The sequence below is a fragment of the Xenopus tropicalis genome, chromosome 9, assembly GCF_000004195.4.
Source record: "Xenopus tropicalis strain Nigerian chromosome 9, UCB_Xtro_10.0, whole genome shotgun sequence".
NCBI classification, from domain to species: domain Eukaryota; kingdom Metazoa; phylum Chordata; class Amphibia; order Anura; family Pipidae; genus Xenopus; species Xenopus tropicalis.
In genome coordinates, this window is record NC_030685.2 from 1,556,052 (window position 1) to 1,579,530 (window position 23,479).

General features: G+C 45.6%; 2 protein-coding genes across 2 annotated transcripts in view; both read right to left on the reverse strand.

Moving 5' to 3' along the window:
* LOC101732019 overlaps nucleotides 1-8,052 on the reverse strand; it is a 100,796-nt gene extending 92,744 nt beyond the window's left edge. Inside the window, exons 1-2 of the mRNA XM_031892896.1 lie at nucleotides 7,865-8,052; nucleotides 6,227-6,508 (exon numbers count right to left, since the gene is read on the reverse strand). Coding sequence (XP_031748756.1) covers nucleotides 6,227-6,293 — 67 coding nt within the window. The 5' untranslated portion in view covers nucleotides 6,294-6,508; nucleotides 7,865-8,052. The remainder of the gene's footprint in view (nucleotides 1-6,226; nucleotides 6,509-7,864) is intronic.
* Nucleotides 8,053-9,948: 1,896 nt separating this feature from the next.
* LOC108645183 (tapasin-related protein-like) lies at nucleotides 9,949-18,842 on the reverse strand. The gene is made up of 4 exons (XM_031892900.1): nucleotides 18,334-18,842; nucleotides 16,916-17,215; nucleotides 16,318-16,420; nucleotides 9,949-10,072 (listed from the first exon to the last, which is right to left on the reverse strand). The coding sequence occupies exons 1-4, from the start codon at nucleotides 18,449-18,451 to the stop codon at nucleotides 10,039-10,041; spliced, it is 555 nt and encodes a 184-aa protein (XP_031748760.1). The 5' UTR covers nucleotides 18,452-18,842; the 3' UTR covers nucleotides 9,949-10,038.
* Between the last annotated feature and the right edge of the window lie 4,637 nt (nucleotides 18,843-23,479).

A 23,479-nucleotide genomic window follows, 5' to 3' on the forward strand; every position in this document is an offset into this window, starting at 1 on the left:
TTGTACTGAGAGCTATCTCCCCTACCCCTGTATTCCCTCACTTGTACTGAGAGCTATCCCCCCTACCCCTGTATTCCCTCACTTGTACTGAGAGCTATCTCCCCTACCCCTGTATTCCCTCACTTGTACTGAGAGCTATCTCCCCTACCCCTGTATTCCATCACTTGTACTGAGAGCTATCCCCCCTACCCCTGTATTCCCTCACTTGTACTGAGAGCTATCCCCCCTACCCCTGTATTCCCTCACTTGTACTGAGAGCTATCCCCCCTACCCCTGTATTCCCTCACTTGTACTGAGAGCTATCCCCCTACCCCTGTATTCCCTCACTTGTACTGAGAGCTATCCCCCCTACCCCTGTATTCCCTCACTTGTACTGAGAGCTATCTCCCATACCCCTGTATTCCCTCACTTGTACTGAGAGCTATCCCCCCTACCCCTGTATTCCCTCACTTGTACTGAGAGCTATCTCCCATACCCCTGTATTCCCTCACTTGTACTGAGAGCTATCCCCCCTACCCCTGTATTCCCTCACTTGTACTGAGAGCTATCTCCCCTACCCCTGTATTCCCTCACTTGTACTGAGAGCTATCCCCCCTACCCCTGTATTCCCTCACTTGTACTGAGAGCTATCTCCCCTACCCCTGTATTCCCTCACTTGTACTGAGAGCTATCCCCCCTACCCCTGTATTCCCTCACTTGTACTGAGAGCTATCCCCCCTACCCCTGTATTCCCTCACTTGTACTGAGAGCTATCTCCCCTACCCCTGTATTCCCTCACTTGTACTGAGAGCTATCCCCCCTACCCCTGTATTCCCTCACTTGTACTGAGAGCTATCTCCCCTACCCCTGTATTCTCTCACTTGTACTGAGAGCTATCTCCCCTACCCCTGTATTCCCTCACTTGTACTGAGAGCTATCTCCCCTACCCCTGTATTCCCTCACTTGTACTGAGAGCTATCCCCCCTACCCCTGTATTCCCTCACTTGTACTGAGAGCTATCTCCCCTACCCCTGTATTCCCTCACTTGTACTGAGAGCTATCTCCCCTACCCCTGTATTCCCTCACTTGTACTGAGAGCTATCTCCCATACCCCTGTATTCCCTCACTTGTACTGAGAGCTATCCCCCCTACCCCTGTATTCCCTCACTAGTACTGAGAGCTATCCCCCCTACCCCTGTATTCCCTCACTAGTACTGAGAGCTATCTCCCATAACCCTGTATTCCCTCACTTGTACTGAGAGCTATCTCCCCTACCCCTGTATTCCCTCACTTGTACTGAGAGCTATCTCCCATACCCCTGTATTCCCTCACTTGTACTGAGAGCTATCCCCCCTACCCCTGTATTCCCTCACTAGTACTGAGAGCTTTCCCCCCTACCCCTGTATTCCCTCACTAGTACTGAGAGCTATCTCCCATAACCCTGTATTCCCTCACTTGTACTGAGAGCTATCTCCCCTACCCCTGTATTCCCTCACTTGTACTGAGAGCTATCCCCCCTACCCCTGTATTCCATCACTTGTACTGAGAGCTATCCCCCCTACCCCTGTATTCCATCACTTGTACTGAGAGCTATCCCCCTACCCCTGTATTCCCTCACTAGTACTGAGAGCTATCTCCCATAACCCTGTATTCCCTCACTAGTACTGAGAGCTATCCCCCCTACCCCTGTATTCCCTCACTAGTACTGAGAGCTATCTCCCATAACCCTGTATTCCCTCACTTGTACTGAGAGCTATCTCCCCTACCCCTGTATTCCCTCACTTGTACTGAGAGCTATCTCCCCTACCCCTGTATTCCCTCACTTGTACTGAGAGCTATCCCCCCTACCCCTGTATTCCATCACTTGTACTGAGAGCTATCCCCCTACCCCTGTATTCCCTCACTTGTACTGAGAGCTATCTCCCCTACCCCTGTATTCCCTCACTTGTACTGAGAGCTATCTCCCCTACCCCTGTATTCCCTCACTTGTACTGAGAGCTATCTCCCCTACCCCTGTATTCCCTCACTTGTACTGAGAGCTATCTCCCCTACCCCTGTATTCCCTCACTTGTACTGAGAGCTATCCCCCCTACCCCTGTATTCCCTCACTTGTACTGAGAGCTATCCCCCCTACCCCTGTATTCCCTCACTTGTACTGAGAGCTATCTCCCCTACCCCTGTATTCCCTCACTTGTACTGAGAGCTATCCCCCCTACCCCTGTATTCCCTCACTTGTACTGAGAGCTATCTCCCCTACCCCTGTATTCCCTCACTTGTACTGAGAGCTATCTCCCCTACCCCTGTATTCCATCACTTGTACTGAGAGCTATCCCCCCTACCCCTGTATTCCCTCACTTGTACTGAGAGCTATCCCCCCTACCCCTGTATTCCCTCACTTGTACTGAGAGCTATCCCCCTACCCCTGTATTCCCTCACTTGTACTGAGAGCTATCCCCCCTACCCCTGTATTCCCTCACTTGTACTGAGAGCTATCTCCCATACCCCTGTATTCCCTCACTTGTACTGAGAGCTATCCCCCCTACCCCTGTATTCCCTCACTTGTACTGAGAGCTATCCCCCCTACCCCTGTATTCCCTCACTTGTACTGAGAGCTATCCCCCCTACCCCTGTATTCCCTCACTTGTACTGAGAGCTATCTCCCCTACCCCTGTATTCCCTCACTTGTACTGAGAGCTATCCCCCCTACCCCTGTATTCCCTCACTTGTACTGAGAGCTATCTCCCCTACCCCTGTATTCCCTCACTTGTACTGAGAGCTATCCCCCCTACCCCTGTATTCCCTCACTTGTACTGAGAGCTATCCCCCCTACCCCTGTATTCCCTCACTTGTACTGAGAGCTATCTCCCCTACCCCTGTATTCCCTCACTTGTACTGAGAGCTATCCCCCCTACCCCTGTATTCCCTCACTTGTACTGAGAGCTATCTCCCCTACCCCTGTATTCTCTCACTTGTACTGAGAGCTATCTCCCCTACCCCTGTATTCCCTCACTTGTACTGAGAGCTATCCCCCCTACCCCTGTATTCCCTCACTTGTACTGAGAGCTATCTCCCCTACCCCTGTATTCCCTCACTTGTACTGAGAGCTATCTCCCCTACCCCTGTATTCCCTCACTTGTACTGAGAGCTATCTCCCATACCCCTGTATTCCCTCACTTGTACTGAGAGCTATCCCCCCTACCCCTGTATTCCCTCACTTGTACTGAGAGCTATCCCCCCTACCCCTGTATTCCCTCACTTGTACTGAGAGCTATCTCCCATACCCCTGTATTCCCTCACTTGTACTGAGAGCTATCCCCCCTACCCCTGTATTCCCTCACTTGTACTGAGAGCTATCCCCCCTACCCCTGTATTCCCTCACTTGTACTGAGAGCTATCCCCCCTACCCCTGTATTCCCTCACTTGTACTGAGAGCTATCCCCCCTACCCCTGTATTCCCTCACTTGTACTGAGAGCTATCCCCCCTACCCCTGTATTCCCTCCCTTGTACTGAGAGCTATCCCCCCCTACCCCTGTATTCCCTCACTTGTACTGAGAGCTATCTCCCATACCCCTGTATTCCCTCACTTGCTAAGAATCCATCCAGCCCCTATATAAAGTTATATAATGTATCAGCCAGTACGACTGATTCGGGGAGGGAATTCCACAACCTCACAGCTCTCACTGTAAAAAATCCTTTCCGAATATTTAAATGGAACCTCCCTTCTTCTAAACGGAGTGGGTGCCCTCGTGTCCGTTGGAAGGACCTACTGGTAAATAAAGCATTAGAAAGGTTATTATATGATCCCTTTATATATTTATACATAGTTATCATGTCACCTCTTAAGCGCCTCTTCCCCAGTGTAAACAGACCCAACTTGGCCAGTCTTTCCCCATAACTGAGACTTCCCATACCCTTTACCAGCTTAGTTGCCCTTCTCTGGACCCTCTCTAACTCAATAATGTCCCGTTTGAGCACTGGAGACCAAAACTGAACAGCATATTCTAGATGGGGCCTTACCAGCGCTCTGTAAAGGGGAAGAATAACCCCCTCCTCCCGTGAATCTATACCCCTTTTAATACAGCTCAATACCCTGTTTGCCCTTGCAGCTGCTGCCTGGCATTGCTTGCTACAGCCAAGTTTATTATCTACAAGGACTCCAAGGTCCTTCTCCATTATGGATTTGCCTAGTGCAGTCCCATTAAGGGTATAAGTGGGGGCATGTTTTTACATCCCAGGTGCATGACCTTACATTTATCCACATTAAATCTCATCTGCCACTTAGCTGCCCAGATTGCCAGTTGGTCAAGATCCTGCTGCAGGGATGTCACATCCTGGATAGAATTGACTGGTCTGCAGAGTTTTGTCCCATCTGCAAACACTGATACATTACCCATAATACCCTCCCCTAAGTCATTTATGAACAAGTTAAACAAAAGTGGACCCAGTACAGAACCCTGAGGGACCCCACTGAGAACCTTATTCCAAGTAGAGAATGTGCCATTAACAACCACCCTCTGTACCCGATCCTGTAGCCAGTTTTCTATCCATGTGCAAACGACTTCACTAAGACCAATAGCCCTTAGCTTAGAAAGCAGTCGTTTGTGGGGAACGGTATCAAATGCTTTGGCAAAATCCAAATAGATGATATCTACTGCATCCCCACTGTCCCACTACTGCCCCCCACTGTCCCACTACTGCCCCCCCACTGTCCCACTACTGCCCCCCCCCACTGTCCCACTACTGCCCCCCCCACTGTCCCACTACTGCCCCCCCACTGTCCCACTACTGCCCCCCCCACTGTCCCACTACTGCCCCCCCCACTGTCCCACTACTGCCCCCCCCACTGTCCCACTACTGCCCCCCCCCACTGTCCCACTACTGCCCCCCCACTGTCCCACTACTGCATCCCCACTGTCCCACTACTGCCCCCCCACTGTCCCACTACTGCCCCCCCACTGTCCAGCTTCTTACTTACCTCATCATAAAAAGCAATTAAATTGGTCTGACATGACCTGTCCTTCATAAAGCCATGCTGATTCCTACCCATAATGCCATTCTCCACTACATAATTTTGAATGTGATCCCTTAACAAGCCTTCAAATAACTTGCCCACCACGGATGTCAAACTTACAGGCCTATAATTGCCAGGCTGAGATCTTACTCCCTTTTTAAATATGGGAATGACATTCGCCTTCTTCCAATCCCTAGGTACCATACCTGATGAAAGAGAGTCTGAGAATATCAGAAACAAGGGCCACTGCAATTCTGCCCCTAGCTCTCTCAGTACCCGAGGGGGTATTCCATCTGGCCCCGGTGCCTTGTTTACATTTATCGTGTGTAACCCTTTAAGCACCATATCCTGTGCCAACCACTGTGTAGTTGGAGCTGAGGCAACAGTGAAGCTATTGGGTGGGACTTGGCCCACTGGCTCCCCCTACTGTATACACAGAAGAACTGGTTAAGCACATCTGCCTTTTCTGTATCCGCTGTAACCATATTGTTATTATAACTCAATGGGGCCTATGACACGGCTGCCCAAACAGTGACACTAATTATTGTTACTTTAGAATCAGTTCCAAGGTTCTAGGGAATGTGACAGATATCTCAGCATATCTCCAGCTTATGGGGCAAGGGAAGGCAAGCAGAACCCTGATTGGAGGATCGATATGCATGTTAAATAGAGCAGTTTCCCAGTTGATCTGAGCATGTGCAAGTCACTGACTTTGGGCAGCAGCTGGGCGGGAACACAACTCTGACTCATAAGACTCAAGCCACGTTATACTGCAGCCCGCCTGGCAGCCAAACTGGGGTGTATGTATGAAATGAGTGGGTGTTTGGGGCAAATAACCTACCGGCTGCTGCTCAGGGAAGGAAAAGTGAGGGGGACGAGGGGCCCCTTCCCTGTCTGTCCCATAAATATACTCTGTGCTCTGGGACTTGGGATACAAACAGGGATATTACAGACACTATCAGTAAGTTTCAGACAATGAAAGGGTGCCTTTGGGCGGAGCCAGGGAAGCCACTCCCACTCCTCTCAGCTCAGCACATATAATACAATTCTTCATTACATTCACCTTGAAATGAACTTTAAGAATCATGTAGATATTTAAATATAATCAGGTTCTGGGGGTCATTAGTCCCATTAGAAAGACAGCAGGTTAATGATAATAAAATAACATCAAATGAAAGATGATAAGAAATGTCTGCTCCAATTAAGGAACCGATACACAGAACTATAACACTCACCTGTTTGGTGCCAGAGGAGAAGGAACAGACGGATCAGCCGGTACCGGTACCGGTGGGTAAGGAACATGGTGCCTCCCTTCCCCCCCAGTCTTTATCCCAAGGTTCTGTTGGTTCCTCTGCAGTTTCCTAGGGGGTCCAGTAGTCGGTTCCCGATTTATAGGAATTTACCTGCCCCAGATAGGGGTAATCATTTCAGCATATAAGATCCTGTATAAACCCATCTGCCCCAACTCTTCTCCATTAGGGAACTTACAGCTTTCACTTTGTCAGTTTCAGTCCAACCTGTTACACAGGAATGTTGTGTTAATGAGACTGATAGAGTAATAATTAATGAGAGTAATTATTATAATAATTAGAGGGTGTGTTTAATCACTGTATATAAAGTATCTGGAATTTTCACAAATATTAATAAATAAAGTCGTTCTAGTCACTGACACATTGGGACGAGTGGGTCTGTTTTGTAGGAAAGCAATAGTACCGGCAGTCTGTGGGGCAGAGCTTTAATAAAGTGCTCAGAATGGATCCCAACCTTATGGGAACCCACCCAGTACCTGCTCGGTTATGTCTGATAAGAAAAAATATTCAATTTCCGGAAAATCTCCGTTACTGAAACATTGTCAGTGATTTTAAGAAGTTGTGGGTAAATGTGACTGTAACTACAAGGTTTTGTTTCTCCCTCTCTGTTCTCTCAACTCAAACACAATAATATAATAAGTATAAATCAGATATAGTGAGTCTCTCTTCATAACTACCTCAAGTGCCCTTTACTGTCACCCCGTGTAACGTGTCCCATAGGAAACTGAGCAACGTCCCAAATTAAAGTAAATGTTTATATTTATAAAATGATTATTATTTGTAATAACATAACTATTAAATATCAAGCTTGCTAAAGTGTATTTCTGTACGATGTATCAATAAATGATGAAGATGATGGTTTTCTCCAATATTATCTGTATATGGGAGAGAGATTATAAACTATTATCTCTGATCTCTACATGGAGCTTAGTCACATGGGGTCATGGGGGGCTGTTTGCTGTATATGGGGTTTGTCTGTAACATTCCCTGAGGAAGGGCCTGTGGGGTCAGAAACATGTAGCGCTATGGTACGGTAAATAAATATACACATGCAATGTTACAAATGTATTTATACAGCTGACTACTATTATATTTATTTGGAGCATTTGACTGCATAGTTTCCTATACAACAAGTCACACCTGGTTACCCTAAAAGTCACCTGAGTGTATTAGTAATAGAGATACATGTATGTGGATTTATATATTTATGCCGATCACAGAATATAACAGGTGTGTATGATTTACTAGGTGTGTGGGTGTGAGAATATATTGTTTGGGGGGGGGGCAGTAGCTGTGCCTGGGAATAGGAGCATTAGGGGTGCCTGAAACACCCCTAAAAGATCTGTCTGTAGATAAAGGAGAATTTTTATTTAATGTTAAGGAGGTTGTGTAGGAGCCAAACCCAACAGGACTCAGCCCGGCCCTTTCCATCAAGCAGTCCCTGAAGCCGATATTACGAGCCGGAAAGAGTTCAGGAACATTGTACATTACATTAATTGTATTTGTACCATGGGAATCGGGGAGAGAGAAAAAAACTACAGAAAAATCAGCGGATAGACTCACCCATAACCTTGATCCTCCCAGTGCTCGTGTCTATGGGTTCCCCCAGACTGGGATGTGCCACCCTGCAGGTATATTCTGCCCCCTGGTCTCTCAGTGAGGGGTAAATGATCAGACTGGGGGTGCAGCTGTAGGTGCTATCTGGCTGTTTGTGGGGCCGTATATTGGGGTGAGTATTGGGCACTTCTGTTAGTTCCCCCTTTCCGCAGCCACGTCACTGTCAGGGCATCTGGGAAATACCCCGAGATATTGCACCGCAGGGTGGTGGGGCTGTTATGGAGAAACTGAGCCTCCTGTATTGGCTCCACTGCTGGTTTCCATGGGAACTCTGTAAAATAATAATGAGAATTAATCAGTATACCCATAGTGAGTAACTACATATGTGCATGGTTGTGCCCAACATGGCTGCCCACACTGGAAAGCTCCCTCCTGGTGCGGGTCACTTAGCCTCATGACGGGCTGATTTCAGTGAGAGAGACCAGACTATAGAGCTGCCATTGAGTGTAATATTAACTATCACCTTAATGTTTTTGGGAAATTGGCCAACTGCACTAGTTATAAACCCAGGGTAGGGGATTTAGGGGATTAGGGTAGGGCCTCATTAGAGAATATATATAATAAGAGAGGATATGGGGTCATAAATAAAAATTTTTCACAATAAAGAGCTGCCAAGAGATATTTTTCAGCAATGAATCAAAGGTATTTGTGGGGGCAGCCCCTTATCCCCCTATATCACATACAGACTGAAATGCAAATACCCAAATCATGCCCCAAAACTCTCTGCTTTTCACTGATGGTGTAGATTTAAAGGGCAGAACAAAGGGGCAGTTACTATAAAGTGGGTTGGGATGTGAGTGAGCCTGAGGAAGGTTGGGCAGAAAGGCAAAGCCTGAGAGCCAAAATGTCTCACCTGGATCCTGTGCAGAGATCTCTCTGTATCCCGGGGCATCCAAGGATCCATGTTCCCAGGCCACACCCACTCAGAATGCCGGATCTTTATACTGGTCCCCACTAATTCTGGCCTCACTGCACACACTGAATATGAGATCCGGATTCCCCTCATATAGTTCTGTGGATAATATTCTGCCCTGGGAATCTCCTGCCCCACAGGTCCATGTGATGGAGATATCTCTGGGGTAGAATCCCCGCAGGGTGAGAGAGTACAGGATCTCCCCAGAGTCACACAGAGTTGGTACCACTGATACCGGCGCTGGTTTGGCTGGGAAATAAACACAATGCGGAATCAGGTAACCAAATATCTGAACACAGGGCAGAATTGTTGGAGAACAGAAGGTGCATGATGGAACTCTATAGACTTTGTTCAACATCTCAGAATGTCTCCTAGAGACCCCAACAGAAGTCCCCATCCCATGGACATCCCTAGTTTGCTCAAATGGCCAAGTTTTGCTAATATTGGTTAAAGAGAACCTGTTCCTGTAGAGACAACAGAACAATAGAGGCAAAGGATAAGGTTCCTGACTGGCATCTTTCCATAGTCACCAGGCTGCCAGCAGATATTTCCCATGAGTGATCATTTCAGAGATAGGAGCCTCCATATTAATGATCCATTGCTCTATATACTGTCTAACAGCCTTATGGTCCCAGTTCATCACTGAGATTTATTACAACCCTGTCTGCTTCACAGTCACAGTTAATGTTAATGCAACCGCCCATTTCATGCCAGTGGTCAAGTTGCCTAACATGGTCCTTTGGCCAATGACACTCACGTCTGACAGATACTTTTCACCACTGTTTATAAATAAATATAATGTTTTTATTGATAAGGAATTCACAATTTCACCCAAGCAAAATACACAATGCACCATATGAAATAAAACCACTTACCATAGATGGTGGCACAGGGGTATCTCCTCTCCGTAGTTGCCCCAGCGCAGACAAACCTGCAGATCAGGGTCACATCTCTGTGTTGCCCCACACGGGGTACAAATCTCAGGGAGGAGCAGTGGGTTTGCGGCCCCTATTTCCTACAGATGATCAAGTAGGAGCCCCCCAACAGCCGTTTTGCTTCCCCTGGGCCCCCCGGGTGGCACTGGGGTATCTCCTGCTGCTTTCCTGCCCTCTCCTCACTCCATGTGACCTGTGGGTCCCCCTGGGGGCAGTTAGTGGCCGTACAGTACAGAGTGGCCTCTTCTCCATCCAACAGCTTCTCTGGCCCTTTAATCCCACTCACCGAGTAACCCTGTAACGGAGCTGATATACCGGTATAGTCAGTATTACATGAACAATTACATTCTTTACACATTTCTATGTTTTTAGACATATTTTTCAAGTCTCTCCTGGTTCCTCCCAACAGCTCTCAGTTCCCTGTGCCTCCCCCAATGTTCCATAGAAAGATTTAAGCCTAACTGAGCTCAATTTGGGATAGAATGTCTAACAGAACCTTCCCTATGGTGCCACGTACCCAAACCCCTTGTACCATTTGTGCCCCAGGGCCAATAACTCTGACAGACGGGGCCCTATGAGCTTATGTCTCTGTTTGTTCCTTCCCTTGTAATTACTTTGTCTCTGCCTCTCATAGTGTCTGTCTCTCATAGTGTCTGTCTCTCATTGTCTCTGCCTCTCATAGTGTCTGTCTCTCATAGTGTCTGTCTCTCATTGTCTCTGCCTCTCATAGTGTCTGTCTCTCATTGTCTCTGTCTCTCATAGTGTCTGTCTCTCATAGTGTCTGTCTCTCATTGTCTCTGCCTCTCATAGTGTCTGTCTCTCATAGTGTCTGTCTCTCATTGTCTCTGCCTCTCATAGTGTCTGTCTCTCATAGTGTCTGTCTCTCATTGTCTCTGCCTCTCATAGTGTCTGTCTCTCATTGTGTCTGTCTCTCATAGTGTCTGTCTCTCATAGTGTCTGTCTCTCATTGTCTCTGCCTCTCATAGTGTCTGTCTCTCATAGTGTCTGTCTCTCATTGTCTCTGCCTCTCATAGTGTCTGTCTCTCATTGTGTCTGTCTCTCATAGTGTCTGTCTCTCATAGTGTCTGTCTCTCATTGTCTCTGCTCTCATAGTGTCTGTCTCTCATAGTGTGTCTCATTGTCTCTGCCTCTCATAGTGTCTGTCTCTCATTGTGTCTGTCTCTCATAGTGTTCTGTCTCTCATAGTGTCTGTCTCTCATTGTGTCTGTCTCTCATTGTCTCTGCCTCTCATAGTGTCTGTCTCTCATTATGTCTGTCTCTCATAGTGTCTGTCTCTCATAGTGTCTGTCTCTCATTGTCTCTGCCTCTCATAGTGTCTGTCTCTCATAGTGTCTGTCTCTCATGTCTCTGCCTCTCATAGTGTCTGTCTCTCATTGTGTCTGTCTCTCATAGTGTCTGTCTCTCATAGTGTCTGTCTCTCTTTGTCTCTGCCTCTCATAGTGGTCTGTCTCTCATAGTGTCTGTCTCTCATTGTCTCTGCCTCTCATAGTGTCTGTCTCTCATTGTTGTCTGTCCTCTCATAGTGTTCTGTCTCTCATAGTGTCTGTCTCTCATTGTGTCGTGTCTCTCATAGTGTCTGTCTCTCATTGTGTCTGTCTCTCATAGTGTCTGTCTCTCATAGTGTCTGTCTCTCATTGTCTGTCTCTCAAGTGTCTGTCTCTCATTGTTCTGTCTCGTCTCTCATTGTTCTGTCCTCTCATAGTGTCTGTCTCTCATAGTGTCTGTCTCTCATTGTGTCTGTCTCTCATAGTGTCTGTCTCTCATTGTGTCTGTCTCTCATAGTGTCTGTCTCTCATAGTGTCTGTCTCTCATTGTGTCTGTCTCTCATAGTGTCTGTCTCTCATTGTGTCTGTCTCTCATAGTGTCTGTCTCTCATAGTGTCTGTCTCTCATTGTCTCTGCCTCTCATAGTGTCTGTCTCTCATAGTGTCTGTCTCTCATTGTCTCTGCCTCTCATAGTGTCTGTCTCTCATTGTGTCTGTCTCTCATAGTGTCTGTCTCTCATAGTGTCTGTCTCTCATTGTGTCTGTCTCTCATAGTGTCTGTCTCTCATTGTGTCTGTCTCTCATAGTGTCTGTCTCTCATAGTGTCTGTCTCTCATTGTGTCTGTCTCTCATAGTGTCTGTCTCTCATAGTGTCTGTCTCTCATTGTCTCTGCCTCTCATAGTGTCTGTCTCTCATAGTGTCTGTCTCTCATTGTCTCTGCCTCTCATAGTGTATGTCTCTCATAGTGTCTGTCTCTCATTGTCTCTGCCTCTCATAGTGTCTGTCTCTCATAGTGGTCTGTCTCTCATTGTCTCTGCCTCTCATAGTGGTTCTGTCTCTTCATAGTGGTCTGTCTCTCATTGTCTCTGCCTCTCATAGTGTCTGTCTCTCATAGTGTCTGTCTCTCATTGTCTCTGCCTCTCATAGTGTCTGTCTCTCATAGTGTCTGTCTCTCATAGTGTCCTGTCTCTCATTGTCTCTGCCTCTCATAGTGTCTGTCTCTCATAGTGTCCTGCTCTCTCATAGTGTCTGTCTCTCATTGTGTCTGTCTCTCATAGTGGTCTGTCTCTCATTGTGCGTCTGGTTCTCTCATAGTGTCCTGTCTCTCATAGTGTCTGTCTCTCATTGTGTCTGTCTCTCATAGTGTCTGTCTCTCATTGTGTCTGTCTCTCATAGTGTTCTGTCTCTCATAGTGTCTGGTCTTCTCTCATTGTCTCTGCTCTCATGTGTCTGTCTCTCATAGTGTCTGTCTCTCATTGTCTCTGCCTCTCATAGTGTCTGTCTCTCATTGTGTCCATAGTGCTGTCTCTCATTGTGTCTGTCTCTCATAGTGTCTGTCTCTCATAGTGTCTGTCTCTCATTGTGTCTGTCTCTCATAGTGTCTGTCTCTCATTGTGTCTGTCTCTCATAGTGTCTGTCTCTCATAGTGTCTGTCTCTCATTGTGTCTGTCTCTCATAGTGTCTGTCTCTCATAGTGTCTGTCTCTCATTGTCTCTGCCTCTCATAGTGTCTGTCTCTCATAGTGTCTGTCTCTCATTGTCTCTGCCTCTCATAGTGTCTGTCTCTCATAGTGTCTGTCTCTCATTGTCTCTGCCTCTCATAGTGTCTGTCTCTCATTGTGTCTGTCTCTCATAGTGTCTGTCTCTCATAGTGTCTGTCTCTCATTGTCTCTGCCTCTCATAGTGTATGTCTCTCATAGTGTCTGTCTCTCATTGTCTCTGCCTCTCATAGTGTCTGTCTCTCATAGTGTCTGTCTCTCATTGTCTCTGCCTCTCATAGTGTCTGTCTCTCATTGTGTCTGTCTCTCATAGTGTCTGTCTCTCATAGTGTCTGTCTCTCATTGTCTCTGCCTCTCATAGTGTCTGTCTCTCATAGTGTCTGTCTCTCATTGTCTCTGCCTCTCATAGTGTCTGTCTCTCATTGTGTCTGTCTCTCATAGTGTCTGTCTCTCATAGTGTCTGTCTCTCATAGTGTCTGTCTCTCATTGTGTCTGTCTCTCATAGTGTCTGTCTCTCATTGTGTCTGTCTCTCATAGTGTCTGTCTCTCATAGTGTCTGTCTCTCATTGTGTCTGTCTCTCATAGTGTCTGTCTCTCATTGTGTCTGTCTCTCATAGTGTCTGTCTCTCATAGTGTCTGTCTCTCATTGTGTCTGTCTCTCATAGTGTCTGTCTCTCATTGTGTCTGTCTCTCATAGTGTCTGTCTCTCATAGTGTCTGTCTCTCATTGTCTCTGCCTCTCATAGTGTCTGTCTCTCATAGTGTCTGTCTCTCATTGTCTCTGCCTCTCATAGTGTCTGTCTCTCATTGTGTCTGTCTCTCATAGTGTCTGTCTCTCATAGTGTCTGTCTCTCATTGTGTCTGTCTCTCATAGTGTCTGTCTCTCATTGTGTCTGTCTCTCATAGTGTCTGTCTCTCATAGTGTCTGTCTCTCATTGTGTCTGTCTCTCATAGTGTCTGTCTCTCATTGTGTCTGTCTCTCATAATGTCTGTCTCTCATAGTGTCTGTCTCTCATTGTGTCTGTCTCTCATAGTGTCTGTCTCTCATTGTGTCTGTCTCTCATAGTGTCTGTCTCTCATTGTGTCTGTCTCTCATAGTGTCTGTCTCTCATAGTGTCTGTCTCTCATAGTGTCTGTCTCTCATTGTGTCTGTCTCTCATAGTGTCTGTCTCTCATTGTGTCTCTCTCTCATTGTGTCTGTCTCTCATAGTGTCTGTCTCTCATAGTGTCTGTCTCTCATAGTGTCTGTCTCTCATTGTGTCTGTCTCTCATAGTGTCTGTCTCTCATTGTCTCTGCCTCTCATAGTGTCTGTCTCTCATAGTGTCTGTCTCTCATAGTGTCTGTCTCTCATTGTGTCTGTCTCTCATAGTGTCTGTCTCTCATTGTTTCTGCCTCTCATTGTGTCTGTCTTTCATTGTGTCTGTCTCTCATTGTGTCTGTCTCTCATTGTGTCTGTCTCTCATTGTGTCTGTCTCTCATTGTCTCTGCCTCTCATTGTGTCTGTCTCTCATTGTGTCTGTCTCTCATTGTCTCTGCCTCTCATAGTGTCTGTCTCTCATTGTGTCTGTCTCTCATAGTGTCTGTCTCTCATTGTTTCTGCCTCTCATTGTGTCTGTCTTTCATTGTGTCTGTCTCTCATTGTGTCTGTCTCTCATTGTGTCTGTCTCTCATTGTGTCTGTCTCTCATTGTCTCTGCCTCTCATAGTGTCTGTCTCTCATTGTGTCTGTCTCTCATAGTGTCTGTCTCTCATTGTGTCTGTCTCTCATTGTCTCTGCCTCTCATAGTGTCTGTCTCTCATTGTGTCTGTCTCTCATAGTGTCTGTCTCTCATTGTTTCTGCCTCTCATTGTGTCTGTCTCTCATTGTGTCTGTCTCTCATAGTGTCTGTCTCTCATTGTGTCTGTCTCTCATAGTGTCTGTCTCTCATTGTGTCTGTCTCTCATTGTCTCTGCCTCTCATTGTGTCTGTCTCTTATTGTCTCTGCCTCTCATTGTGTCTGTCTCTTATTGTCTCTGCCTCTCATTGTGTCTGTCTCTTATTGTGTCTGTCTCTCCCCAAGTCATTAACAGGGCACACAGGGAAAAGTCCCCAACTTATTATTCAGTCCTGGGGAATCTGAATAAACTCTAATAATAATAATAATAATCCAGATTCATTATAGTGAGAGAAAATAACTGAGGGTTTGTAAGATAAACCAGTAGATAAACTGAGCAGCTGAGAGATGGCACGAATCAAAAGCAATGGACAGGGAGGCAGAATATTAGTATCATGGTTAGGGTTATTAGGGTTAGGGTATTAGGGTTAGGGTTATTAGGGTTAGGGTTATTAGGGTTAGGGTATTAGGGTTATTAGGGTTATTAGGGTTAGGGTATTAGGGTTAGGGTATTAGGGTTAGGGTATTAGGGTTAGGGTTATTAGGGTTAGGGTATTAGGGTTATTAGGGTTATTAGGGTTAGGGTATTAGGGTTAGGGTCATTAGGGTTAGGGTATTAGGGTTAGGGTTATTAGGGTTAGGGTATTAGGGTTAGGGTTATTAGGGTTAGGGTATTAGGGTTAGGGTTATTAGGGTTAGGGTTATTAGGGTTAGGGTATTAGGGTTATTAGGGTTATTAGGGTTAGGGTATTAGGGTTAGGGTATTAGGGTTATGGTATTAGGGTTAGGGTTATTAGGGTTAGGGTATTAGGGTTATTAGGGTTATTAGGGTTAGGGTATTAGGGTTAGGGTCATTAGGGTTAGGGTATTAGGGTTAGGGTTATTAGGGTTAGGGTATTAGGGTTAGGGTATTAGGGTTAGGGTATTAGGGTTAGGGTATTAGGGTTAGGGTATTAGGGTTAGGGTATTAGGGTTAGGGTTATTAGGGTTAGGGTTATTAGGGTTAGGGTATTAGGGTTATTAGGGTTATTAGGGTTATTAGGGTTATTAGGGTTAGGGTATTAGGGTTAGGGTATTAGGGTTAGGGTTATTAGGGTTAGGGTATTAGGGTTATTAGGGTTATTAGGGTTAGGGTATTAGGGTTAGGGTATTAGGGTTAGGGTATTAGGGTTAGGGTTATTAGGGTTAGGGTTATTAGGGTTAGGGTTATTAGGGTTAGGGTTATTAGGGTTAGGGTTATTAGGGTTAGGGTATTAGGGTTAGGGTATTAGGGTTAGAGTTATTAGGGTTAGGGTTATTAGGGTTAGGGTATTAGGGTTATTAGGGTTATTAGGGTTAGTGAACTTGGTGAAAAGATTTGGGAAGTTTTAGTAAATGTTCCTAGTGGAACCCCAATTTGCACACAGTGAGAGCAATTCTTTTGAACATCATTACACCAAGAAAATTGCTGTGAGAAATAATTAAATACATACTTACATAATTACATACCTACATAGCAACCTACCTACCAAGCTAACTACCTACCTACCAAGCTAACTAGCTGGAATACAACAATTCCTTGGCAGACTCAGTTACTGGTTACTGTGCCCGTGGTTGTCACGTTGCAGTACTGTGAATATTCTACATTAATATCATGCGCTAATTACAGAATATAAATGATTATTAGATACAGTACCTTTCCTTCTCTGTTTCCATATTACGGCACCAATTACACCTCCCACCAGTAACAGCCCCCCCAGCAATGCCACAGGCCACAGTCACAGGGCCGGCGCTGTTATCTGTTGGAATAAAGGGAGATATTACATGTTCCTTTCATATCATGTTCTTTATTTACCACACGATACATTCAGATGAAGGCAAGAGATCATCAGCACCAGCATATCGGTATATTAAGGATCAAATATATTATGTGTATAATGTCCTGTAATATATGGATATGGGTAAGCACAGAGTATTTCTTGGCTTTATCTGAAGGTATTGTGTGGCCATTACACCCCCACCTATTTGTATAAAATATCTGTGAGTGTAACTTACCCTTTATACTATACTCTACTCACACAGTATGTATTTCCCAGACACCTGATCTACAGATAGAAGGGAGCTCCCCGACTCTGCTCCCCACACGGGCTCATATTCATGTAACATAACATAAATTCACATACAAATATGAGCTGCTTGCACAAAATATTGTTTATAGCAACACAAATACACAGCAATGTTATCATGATATCATGGAGAAAATTCACCCTTTTGTGCAAAATCATTACTGGTACCTTCATACTCCAACTGGGCATCTTCCTGGAGAGGCTGCTGGAGAGAGAGATGTTGGACTCTGCAGGAGAAGTTATGGTCCAACTGCCCATCCATTGGGGGTAACGTCACGGTGCCCCTCACTCTGTATGTGCCGTCTGGGTTCCTCTCAGGTTTGTCCAACTGGGAGTCTGTAAGGTGCTTATTGTCTTTATACCAACTCACATCAATATCCACTGGGTAGAAACCATTGGCCGTGCAGATCAGAGTGTTCTCCTTATTCTTACTGATAACTTTACTGGGGATACGGATCTGTGGGGGAACTGGGGACACAAGCACAGAAATCTTATTCAGATAAGAAGACAAATCCCCCCCTAACTGGCCTTCAGGCTGGGCCCCCTTAGCCCATAACAAGGTTACAGATATATAGAAACATTGGGGTAACAGTCACCCCGCTATAGTTCCAGGGGTACCCAGAACACAAATAAGTACTCACCCCAAATCCCCCCCTAACTGGCCTTCAGGCTGGGCCCCCTTAGCCCATAACAAGGTTACAGATATATAGAAACATTGGGGTAACAGTCACCCCGCTATAGTTCCAGGGGTACCCAGAACACAAATAAGTACTCACCCCAAATCCCCCCCTAACTGGCCTTCAGGCTGGGCCCCCTTAGCCCATAACAAGGTTACAGATATATAGAAACATTGGGGTAACAGTCACCCCGCTATAGTTCCAGGGGTACCCAGAACACAAATAAGCACTCACCCCAAATCCCCCCCTAACTGGCCTTCAGGCTGGGCCCCCTTAGCCCATAACAAGGTTACAGATATATAGAAACATTGGGGTAACAGTCACCCCGCTATAGTTCCAGGGGTACCCAGGGCACAAATAAGCACTCACCCCAAATCCCCCCCTAACTGGCCTTCAGGCTGGGCCCCCTTAGCCCATAACAAGGTTACAGATATATAGAAACATTGGGGTAACAGTCACCCCGCTATAGTTCCAGGGGTACCCAGAACACAAATAAGTACTCACCCCAAATCCCCCCCTAACTGGCCTTCAGGCTGGGCCCCCTTAGCCCATAACAAGGTTACAGATATATAGAAACATTGGGGTAACAGTCACCCCGCTATAGTTCCAGGGGTACCCAGGGCACAAATAAGCACTCACCCCAAATCCCCCCCTAACTGGCCTTCAGGCTGGGCCCCCTTAGCCCATAACAAGGTTACAGATATATAGAAATATTGGGGTAACAGTCACCCTGCTATAGTTCCAGGGGTACCCAGGGCACAAATAAGCACTCACCCCAAATCCCCCCCTAACTGGCCTTCAGGCTGGGCCCCCTTAGCCCATAACAAGGTTACAGATATATAGAAATATTGGGGTAACAGTCACCCCGCTATAGTTCCAGGGGTACCCAGGGACAGATTTAGACCTTACCAAGAACCTCTAATATGACCCGGGTGTCTCTCGGTTGCTGCTGATAGATCACGTGACACCTGTAGATCCCTTCATCCGAGATGGACACGTTGGCCAGAGACAAGGAGGCATCTCCCATATTTGCTGCCTGTCCATTGAATGAAGCCCTTGGGCTGAGGGACAAACCTTTGTTATCAGATCTTACAATTTCCTGATGCTCAAAGTACCAGATTACAGTTGGGGGTTCAGGGTTTGGGGGGGGTTTATCCACTTGGAAGCTGCAGGGCAGAAGAACATCAGAGCCAGCGAGGGCACGTTGGGAAGAAGTAAAGATGCCCAGAACTGCACCTACAGGGAGATATTCACATACAAAGGATAAATAGAACCTCACACAGTGATACAATGATGTGACTGCAATGGGGTAACAGCCAATGGGGGAAGTTACAAGAGCAGGGATTGGGTTCCTTGGGATACAGATACACAGGCTTGTTATTGGTTAGTGTGTATGCATATCATGAATATAGAATAAGTTCATGGGATCTATGACACGGCTGCCCAAACAGTGACACTAATTATTGTTATTTTACAATCAGTTCCAAGGTTCTAGGGAATGAGACAGATATCTCTGTATATCTCCATCTTCTGGAGCAAGTGAAGGCAAGCAGAACCCTGATTGGAGGCTGATCTGAGCATATGCAAGTCACTGACTTTAGGGAGCAGCTGGGTGGGAACAGAACACAAGAACAAAGAATGTTGGGAAACAGTATATTTGTTGGAATCTGCAAGTGACTGCCCTAAAGGTCATGTTATACTGCAGCCCCCCTGGCAGCTCAACTGGGGGGTATGTATGAAACGTGTGGGTGTTTGTGCCAAATAACCTACCGGCTGCTGCTCAGGGAAGGAAAAGTGAGAGGGATGAGGGGCCCCTTCCTTGTCTGTCCCATAAATATAGTAGGTAGGAAAGAAAGGGTCAGGCCTTTTCTGGAAAAAATTAGGACATGGTTGGGCGGGGGTCCAGGGCTCCTCATAGCAAGTTGTGCCAATAGCTGCAACTGACTGAGCCGCTACTGGTGCCATTAGTGCCACCCACACATTCCCCTGCTGCCAGTGGCACATCCTCACTAGTGAGACATTGGGGTATCATGGGCAATAGATGTGATTGGCTGATTTAATGCTGGAACTCTAGGTACGAATACTGTATTGTGTGTATGAGGCATAAATATAATCAGGTTCTGTGGGAAATTATTCCCAGTAAGAAGGCAGCAGAGCAATTCAAATACAAGACCTGTCAAGTCCTAGGATAAGAATATCTGCCCCATAATGAATCCCCCTTCTGCCCCTGCCCCTGCCCCTGCCAGTACTTGAACCTATAAGACTCACTAGTTTGGTGCCAGAGCAGAAGGAACAGACGGATCAGTCGGTACCGGTACCGGTGGGTAAGGAACATGGTGCCTCCCTTCCCCCCCAGTCTTTATCCCAAGGTTCCGTTGGTTCCTCTGCAGTTTCCTAGGGGGTCCAGTAGTCGGTTCCCGGTTTATAGGAATTTACCTGCCCCGGATAGGGGTAATCATTTCAGCATATAAGATCCTGTATAAACCCATCTGCCCCAACTCTTCTCCATTAGGGAACTTCCAGCTTTCACTTTCTCAGCACCAAAGTCCAGCCTATTAAACTTGTATCTTTTATAACACTGTTAATATTTACTCAATATGGATTTATCATTCCCCCCCCCCCACCCAGATTTCCCTGGATTTAGTTTCACAAACCAACCCTGTCCCTCAGCTCCGGACTTTAATTAAAAGAGACAACTTCCACCAATCAGATAAAAGATTGAAGTTGAAACCGTCTTATAACTTTTTCAAGAATAACATCATGATTTGGTGGAATAATTAAAACAGGAGAGTTAAGAGTAAAAACATTTATGATGTCATAAAATGTGACCAGTGACATATTTTAATAATTTTGGAAAAAGTACAATCCTTATTAAAATTTTTCAAACAAATCATTAGGGTTGAAGAGACTGCCCCATACAGATACAAATAAACAAACAGAACTCTGGGAACTGACCCCAAAAAGCTTCAAGAAAATCCACTTTATATTGCCCTATCCTATAGGCTAAAGCTCACCCACTGGGTTCTTAATACTGAAGCCGGGATAATAGCTGATCAGATTCCCAACTACAGACTAAGGTTTCACCATTTTTGGGGCTCACCCAGATAGTGTAGGATTTTCTGACCAATTAGCTGGAGCCAAGAGTGTGGATTCACAAACAAATCATTAGGGTTGAGGAGACTGCCTTATACAGATAAACAGAAGGAATTCTGGGAACTAATCCCAAAAACCCCCAAGCCCCCAGTCTGTAGTTGGGAATCTGATCAGCTATTATCCCGGCTTCTGCTTTAAAGGGAAACTAAACCCTGCTGCACAGCGCGGCTCAACCAGACGTTACTCAGCTGTTGCCGGACTACAAATCCCAGAATAATGTAACATATAATGAAGGGTGAGGCATGCTGGGAGCTGTAGTCCAGCAACATCAGGGTTGGATTCTTAAAGCAATATTGCCCAATAAAACTTTCCCAGCTCTCTAGGGCCCGCATTGGCAGAAATGCAAAAGAATCCTCCAATGAGAATCCCAGCTGATGTGAGTAAATCCGGCTCCCTGTTCTCTGTTCCTGCAATTGGAGTTGGGAGCAATAAGCACAGTTTCCCAGCACTGAACAAGTCTGTCCCTTTATCCCCATGTCTGATTCCTGTGCCATATAATGAGGGGAAAATGCCATCATTATCTCTATATGTAAGGTACCAGCAAGGGGCCTGACACAGGGAATCAGCATTCTCATTGGTCACTTCTCTTGCATCTATAATGAAGTTTTTCATCAGGAGAATTCTCATTGGTGAATTCTCTTGCATCTTTAAAGGAACAATAACACCAAAAAAATGAAAGTGTATAAAAGTAATTACAATATAAGGTACTGTTGCCCTGCATTGCTACAACTGGTGTGTTTGCCTCAGAAAGACTACTATAGTTTATATAAGTAAGCTGCTGTGTAGCCCCGGGGGCAGCCATTCAAAGGAGAAAGGGCACAGGTTACTTAGCAGATAACAGACAAACCCCCGTTATATGGGACTTATCTGCTAGTTATCTGCTATGTAACCTGTGCATTTTCTCCTTTTTTCCAGCTTGAATGGCTGCCCCCGGGGCTACACAGCAGCTTATTTATATAGTAGCTTTTCTGTAGCAAAAACACCAGTTTTTTGCAGAGCAACAGCACATTATATTTTAATTACTTTAAAACACTTTAATTTTTTGATGTTACTGTTCCTTTAATTAAGTGTTCAGTCAGTTGAATCCTTATTGGTGAATTGGTTTCCATGTGTAATTATGTTTTTCATCAACTTCAATAGAGAACTAGGGGGCGCTGTGGGGCAGCTTTATGGTTGGGTTTAGTGTCCCAACTAAAGCCTAAAAAAGACTATGGCTAGAAATGTTTAGCTGTGTGTTTGAGCCCCTGTACCAGCCCAACATCCCCAAAGCTCTATAGAAATAAAGCCCCATGCCCCTGAAGATGCCCACAGTAGCTCTCCATCTTTTGCCCAACTACTGCACATGCTCAGTCTGCTCTTGGCTGATGTCACTGAGCTTAGGGAGCGACTCCCAATATTCTTCTTTCCCCTGCCTGCTTGCTCTAGTCTCTGCCTGTTCCCTACATGCATACAGGCCAACCAATCACAGTCCTGTCTGGCTGCTCCCTAAATAACTGAAGTCCTGCTCTGGCACTTTGAGCTTGGGGCGAGACTTTAGCTGAATCCTTATTGTGGGACTTTTCTTTCCCCCTTGTTACAAATGAAGGAAACACCGGCAGAACTTAGAGACACTGAATTCAGTGCAATTATTTAAAAGCATTATATTCTTAATTAAACATAAATATAGGCTGATTCTATCACTTATATACCATAGAGTGAAAGCACCAGATACCCCTCCCACACAGTCAACAAAAATAACAAAAAAAATTATTGGGTCCAAAGAAAAGTCAATGGGGATTCCTACACTGACTTGTACGTAATATATGGATTTGCAGATTATTTTATAAGCTCACAAATGTATTGAGCATGTTTAACTTTAACTAAAAACCTTCTCTCCTATTGTTTATGAAGCAGTTGCATGGGGTTGTGTGTGCATTACACACGGGGAGAGGCCAAACTGTGCCAGTAGGTGTATAGGCAGAACAACATGTACAGGGGAACCTCTGCACAAACACTATGTTCCTTCCCAGGATGCAAAGTGACTGACACTGAGCTCAGAGTTTGTGTCTCACTATTATAAACAGACTGGGGGTGCCAAACAGACATACAGACTGGGGGTGCCATACACAGCCTGTTTATAATAGTGAGACACAAACTCTGAGCTCAGTGTCAGTCACTTTGCATCCTGGGAAGGAACATAGTGTTTGTGCAGAGGTTCCCCTGTACATGTTGTTCTGCCTATACACCTACTGGCACAGTTTGGCCTCTCCCCGTGTGTAATGCACACACAACCCCATGCAACTGCTTCATAAACAATAGGAGAGAAGGTTTTTAGTTAAAGTTAAACATGCTCAATACATTTGTGAGCTTATAAAATAATCTGCAAATCCATATATTACGTACAAGTCAGTGTAGGAATCCCCATTGACTTTTCTTTGGACCCAATAATTTTTTTTGTTATTTTTGTTGACTGTGTGGGAGGGGTATCTGGTGCTTTCACTCTATGGTATATAAGTGATAGAATCAGCCTATATTTATGTTTAATTAAGAATATAATGCTTTTAAATAATTGCACTGAATTCAGTGTCTCTAAGTTCTGCCGGTGTTTCCTTCATTTGTAACAAGGGGGAAAGAAAAGTCCCACAATAAGGATTCAGCTAAAGTCTCGCCCCAAGCTCAAAGTGCCAGAGCAGGACTTCAGTTATTTAGGGAGCAGCCAGACAGGACTGTGATTGGTTGGCCTGTATGCATGTAGGGAACAGGCAGAGACTAGAGCAAGCAGGCAGGGGAAAGAAGAATATTGGGAGTCGCTCCCTAAGCTCAGTGACATCAGCCAAGAGCAGACTGAGCATGTGCAGTAGTTGGGCAAAAGATGGAGAGCTACTGTGGGCATCTTCAGGGGCATGGGGCTTTATTTCTATAG